The sequence below is a fragment of the Penicillium chrysogenum genome (assembly GCF_028827035.1).
Source record: "Penicillium chrysogenum strain IBT 35668 chromosome Unknown utg000002l_segment0_segment0, whole genome shotgun sequence".
In the NCBI taxonomy this organism is placed as follows: Eukaryota; Fungi; Ascomycota; class Eurotiomycetes; order Eurotiales; family Aspergillaceae; genus Penicillium; species Penicillium chrysogenum.
Window position 1 is genome coordinate 3,483,619 of NW_026622750.1, and position 6,276 is coordinate 3,489,894.

The following is a 6,276-nucleotide window of genomic DNA, read 5'->3' on the forward strand; positions in this document are numbered from 1 at the left end:
GTCCGGACCGTGGTCGTTGGTGCAAGGTTTTCCTTACATCGATCTCTGTGCCTCTTCGCGTGGTTGTGGTGGCAAGGGGCTCGGGTGGGTACGTCATCCGTCTGGCGTTAGCTCCCGCTCGGCACACAACACAATAACGTTATTTCGCAATAGTATCAACCACAACGTCTTCCTTAACAATACCTACTTCTCTCTCTCCTTGGTAAACAGTAGAATCCCGAACCTCTGCACTCTTACCGCTTCCAGAAATACAGTATTTTTCAAAATCATTCGTTACCCCTCTCGTACAACTGATTTCCCAGTAGCTATATGGATCGCACGATCGCACATACAATGACGCTCAGTACCATGAGAATCAGACATGACGTGGATGCTAAAAGGCCATATGCAAGTGAGATAATTCTCTTACCGACGGACAATATATGTCGAACTTGCATGCCCCCAGAGTCAGCCTTTTCGGTCTCTTTAATTGATATCTTACAGATTTGCTGTGAGGCTCTCACGTATACATAAAGATGAATAGCGTCTCCAGATGAATAGTCGGTGCTAAAAGCAACTATAGTCGATTCTAAATACAAGACGTAGCTCGAGGAACGAAATAAAGACAGCTTCGTCGCGTTCAGGGGAACCCGCCATGGAAGTCCGCCAACCGCGTATCCTCCACCCATGGTCTAACCTTCATTGATCCCTGACAGCATCCCACCTCTTCCGACCCGATCACAGACGGTAACAGGCGTGGCTCACCCTCCTTTGTTGGTTGCAATATCCACAGATGGGGTTCAGGAGATTTTACTGTCAAGCCGGGCAATCCGTACGTTGGTTCAGTTGTGCACAGTAGTTTCCAAGGGGGTCGCGGTATAGCCTCTTCGGTCCAGCGATAGGTATTCCGACTCTCAAGGGTCGGGAGGGTACGTATGAGACTGGCCGATATGAGACTGGCCCAAAAAATTTCCAAGATTCGCTGCTCGGGTGCGTTCCTTGTCCTGTTTCCTTTCGTCATGCGCCTGTTTCACCTGGTCTTCTGCCTGCTTTTGACTGCTGCCTGCCTCTTTCCGCCTCTTTTCCTGCAAAAAGAGCGGTTTGTAGTCTGGAGAATCACCGTCGGTCATCGTTTTGTCGAAAGGGAAGGGGACGCAGCTTGCGGCAATCATGGTAAGTGCGACCGGCATTTTATCCAACTGGCCGACGTCAGCTGATCACTAGACTCGATGGAAGTAATTTTCCGGCAGACCCACCCCCGGTGGGCTGGGTCGAGCCCTGAGGAAGCCTCGTGCTAAATCGTCGCTCCAAAGACTTTTCTTCGACTGATATTCCAGACCTAGAATCTTTTCGTGGCATACTAGAACTCGGAACAAGTATAAGTATTCTTACAATCAAAGTTTTGCATACGAAAACTATCCTGCATATTTATATATCATAAATATGTATAACTTTACACAGAAAAAATCAAACTTACTGCATCTTCTTTTTTCAGCGCCTGACGAGTGGTTAGTACTAACTAAGATAAAATTCACCGTAGTTCTTCGTGTGTTGCTTAGAGAAGTACACCCACAGAACTCTGCCGTCCGGACTCAAGGGGCATTAGCCTCACCCATAACCTGGTGTATAAATGGAAGGGATCATACCCTTTAAGACACCTGAGGCACTTGCCTTCACCATACACTGCCCCTAGACCATCATTGGTGGTGTCCGCCGTAATGGGCTTGGCGTACTTAAATAAGCAATCGAGACGCTTGAAGGTCGCCCGACAAGACGTCCCAGACCTGCCTTGCTTTCAGGTAGGAGGTCATGAGACGTTTCCAGGTCGTGAAATTGTCGCTTCCTGTCAAAGGCCGTGGCAGGTCGGCCGGGCGAGTCGTGAACCAGAGCAGACATGGTAATGGCTGTGAAAGCGGGGTAGATAAATATAACCAGGATGATAAAGATGTTTCTCAAATGAGTAGAAACGGCACCCGAGAGTTTGCTCCCGGGCTCATAACCTGTTGTAGTTCAGAGGTATGAATTGGTTTGATTCAGAGGTAAGCACGAGGTTATATATATACACCACAAAGACCAAGTTGATTTCCAATCAACTTAGTTCTTTGTATAGACAACTCGGGATTTATTCCGATGGTGCGGCTTGGCTCCTGCTTTTCACCAGCCTCATATCACAACATAGATAACTAACGTAGCTCGAGTGAATATTTCCTGTAGGCGAAAAACTCACATGCTGTTGGTGTGCAGTGGTTTTTATGCTCAACGTTGGTGTAAACGTTGACATCAACTTTCTGACACCATTCACCACCCGTACATCGTCAAAGGTAGTTATCTGAGAATAACAAGCGAATGCATCAACACGATACTACCAATCTATTGTGGAAGAGGCCAAAGGCCCCAGTGTTCCTGGAAGCACAAACAAGACTCCTCCGGTCGTCTTTTTTACTATGGAATTTGGCGCGGCTGAATCATGATGCAATAACAACCCCCGAGACATCGGAAATGCAACTCTCTTCCGCATGCTTCTACTCATGACCAACTTCAATCTGGCAGCCAGGTTGCTCCCGGGAATGCGCTTCAAGTCAATTGGTGGTTCGGGCAACATGTGGATACGGCAACTGGATTGAAACATCGTTGATTCGATCGTCGCATTGGTCTACGTACCGTGATTGAGGCAACAAATAAACACCCGCAGTCCTCCTGGGTGCCGGCGCTGATATTGGTAACCCGCGAAAACTTGATAGTGGATATATCTTTCATGGTAGACATCAAACATTCAAAAGCTCATGATTGTCCCATGGCGGATGCTATTATGCCCTTCTTTTGCTCCAATAGCTTGCCATTGCAGCACCATCAATAGTAAGACCAAGAAATCATCATGGATCACAAGCTGTCACAGGTATCAAAGATGTCCAATACCCCAGACACAGAAGAACGCAATAGACTTACATGGCAAACTGGTATCGTTATCCTAGATCCTGTTCTCGAGGAATCCATCGGCTGACGATCTATCTTATGGAGGCAATGAATCGGCTGAAAACTTCCGTCAGGTCGTTGGCCAGTTTATCCACGGGAATCGCGGCCACACAGGCCAGGTTTTTACAGCCGTCTGTTGACCAGTCCACTGGCTCTGTATCTACAGAGGTAGCCACTTCTGTTGCTAGCTCGAGGGACTATATGATGCCCAAAAACGGCCATAAAGGCCGAAAGTCGAGACCTACCCCCACCGAACGCGAGAAAGAGAGTAGCCAACTCCTCAACCTTCCCACGAAAGCAACGTCGACACTCGCCCTCCGCCTCTCAAATACAGGACGGTTCATAACGGGCGGCTCAAGAAATGTATCAAAAGAGACCCCTAACCCTTACAACAATTAGTAGGGAATTGGTTAGCGATACAATTCAATCCCTACAAACGCTATCCGACCGCACCTTGATCCCCGACACCATCCCCTCCACGGAGCGGGCCACGATACATCTCACCACGCAATTGCAACAGAGCAGGTACGAATATACCATTGCGAGGGAAGAGATGGAAACAGACGCTCTGTTCTATTTTACCTTCCCATCGACACAGCCACAAGAAAAGTGCCGGAAGTGTGCTGCTGTGGGCGAGGAGCGGCTGTATGACTGAGAGGCTACTCGTTCTTATAACCTTGTTGGCTCTCTTTTGATAGAACAACTGGTTTTTTGAATATGAACGATTTCCTTGGGTGAGGAGACCACTCAAATATCAAAACCAGCCACTCTTTGGGTTACTCAACCCGCTTCACTCGTAGCGATGCAACTGTTTGTGCTGCGCCATCTACAAGAACTGGAACATTTGTGCCGTTCTGCTAATCGACTCATGACTGCTGGTTCTTACAACTCGGCCGTTTGGTGGTCATTCTGTGCCTAAATGTCAGCATATTAATTCAGATGAGCCAATATGGCACCACTTGTAGACTATAGTAGACTCTAATATTGGTAAGACAGGAAAAACAGAGCGCCGAGACCCAAATCAGCCGTGCCAGTATTCGTCGGACAATGATGTGAGGGCGCTTTCAAATTCCTTTTTTTTTGCAACGGTTAGTATCAGACGACACATTTTTCTCCCTAAGAATATTGTAGCTCCGTCGAGAAACGCCCCCACCTGCCTCTATTATAATAGCCACATAGCATATCTCTTGCGATGGAGTCATGGCACCTTGTTGATTGATTGGCGCCGAAAAGACATCAGCGGTGGCTTTTAGTCTCGGAATCTCAAACGTGCTTGAACGAATTTGGATCCAGTTTATAAGACGGTATCAGTGGCCACGATTCGCAACTAATGTTACTAACGTACCCTTAAAAAAACCAACTTCGTCCAGCGGCCATCGTGCATTCTGTGACCGCGGCACCAGTAAGCCGATCCACGCCTCGTTGGCAGTTTGCCCGACAAGAATACAGTTATCTGGAATCAGGCACTGATTCGCCAAGTCTACATCATCTTCAATTCATATGTATCAAAGTCGTTGAGTAGCCCTTCCAGCGCAGAGAGCAAGCCAATCCAACCCGCGTTTTGCAGACGTCTACAATCCGACTTGCGCAAACAAATCGCCCGCACCATGTTCCCAGTGTCGCCCGCAACTCGGATGGCTTTGGTTAACACGCGAATATGATGTTCGTAGGATTCCGCTGTCATCGACATTCCGAAAGCTAGATAGGATTCTAGTGCGTTCGCGCCCACCATGGTCGGACAAAAGTGCATTTTCAACTCTGCTAACCTGGGCAACTCTCGCAGGGCAGACGATAATGCCGCAACATTGGCCGCGCAAATCAAATCGAGGTGTTCGTTGCCAGTGTCCCGCAAAGTATAGTTGTATAGTTCACTATCTCATTGAAGGCACAAACGTCAGTTGCGTGTTTCGCGTCATACCAAATCCCTTTGTTCTCTTCGCAATTGTTTGGCGCAAGCGTATTGAACCTGAAACGTTCGAATTCAAGCGTTTCTGGGCAGGTATTAGTGAAACGGCCGAAAACGGAGAGAGGTCTTTCTTACCGGGTTCCAGTAACTCCGTGGTTACGTAGGTCATCGACCTGACGTGTCGACGCACATCGGACCCCAAAAGGTGGTTAAGGGCCTCGAGCCCGGACTTTGAGAATTCAAATTTTACTTTGGAGAAAATGGATGGAACGCAAAGTTCTCTCAAACGCTTGTTGATACACGAAAATGTCTTAAGCTCGAAGCGCGAAAGGGACTCTACTATCTGTAGAATAATCTCGCTAGGAAGCAGAGCAACCCAGGCGCTTCCACCGTGCAAAGTCATCTTGATATCCGAGAACACAAAAGGAACAGATGTGAGTCTATATCCATGGTGGGACAGAAAAGGGCCTGAAATCAATCTTGACGCCCTGCCCTCACCGCCCCGTGACTCGTTCCATGCGGCCGAATTCCAGGGTCACCCAGTGTGCTTCTCGAATTTGCCGGACGAATCTTGGCCGATGCCAAGGTCAACTGGGTGCACGGACGCTGAATGTATGGTTTACATCTGGACAGTGGCGAGTTCCGTACGTCATCCTGACCAGTCGGTTTGGATTGATTGCGTAACTGCGCGTCTTGACATTTCATTTAGCACCCGGGTCAGTAACTACCCAGAATTACATTGCTAGATACTAAACGTTTAGTCCCACCGTCGTGGGACGTGCCAATTCAAGTGTTTTCCACGTCAGTAAGTAAAATCAGAAACATGACGATATCCTTCGTACCATGTTACAGGGAATGCCACCAAGGCGTACAAAAACATTTTGAAGAGATACCCTTTACAGGGTCCTGGAAGAACGAAGCTGAAACGGCAGAGGAGGATGATTCAGATCCTTTGGCCCAAGCAATATACGGCTCAAACTTGGCTCGTGCGTTGGATGGGCCGGTCGATAAGGAGACGGAGAAGTGCAACAATAAATGGAAGACACTGTTAGAGAGTGCTTCTTTAATCGTTATGTTGGTCTTCGAATGATCATGAAAACCTTCTTGCTCTAGGGGAACGGTCGTCTTTATATGCCTTTCAAGTCGATTTCATCGACGCCAATGCCAAGCCGTCTTTCATCCAAGGAGCTTGATTTGGAAGAAGTTGTAGCAAGCGAGGGCGCCCGGGACGAACAACCGAGCAAGCTCTCCTGATGCTTGCTAACGCAATCGACCGGGCATGGTACAGGCAGAAGGTCGTCACACTGGTGGCCTTTGACCTGAAGGGAGCCTTTAATGGGGTTGATTAGACAAGCCTGGATATTCGCCTCCAGTCCAAGGGTATCCCCTCGGAGGCCCGAAGGTGGATCGCAAGCTTA

At 48.3% G+C, this 6,276-nt stretch overlaps 2 protein-coding genes across 2 annotated transcripts; both read right to left on the bottom strand.

The window, feature by feature from the left end:
- Positions 1 to 893: 893 nt before the first annotated feature.
- Positions 894 to 1,151, bottom strand: N7489_004752 (uncharacterized protein; the record flags this gene model as incomplete). Its single annotated transcript, XM_056710504.1, has 1 exon — positions 894 to 1,151. The coding sequence occupies one exon, from the start codon at positions 1,149 to 1,151 to the stop codon at positions 894 to 896; it is 258 nt and encodes an 85-aa protein (XP_056568925.1).
- Positions 1,152 to 4,432: 3,281 nt separating this feature from the next.
- On the bottom strand, positions 4,433 to 5,261 carry N7489_004753 (F-box protein; the record flags this gene model as incomplete). Its single annotated transcript, XM_056710505.1, has 3 exons — positions 4,433 to 4,823; positions 4,871 to 4,943; positions 4,994 to 5,261. 3 exons carry the CDS (start codon positions 5,259 to 5,261, stop codon positions 4,433 to 4,435), a joined length of 732 nt encoding a protein of 243 aa, XP_056568926.1.
- Between the last annotated feature and the right edge of the window lie 1,015 nt (positions 5,262 to 6,276).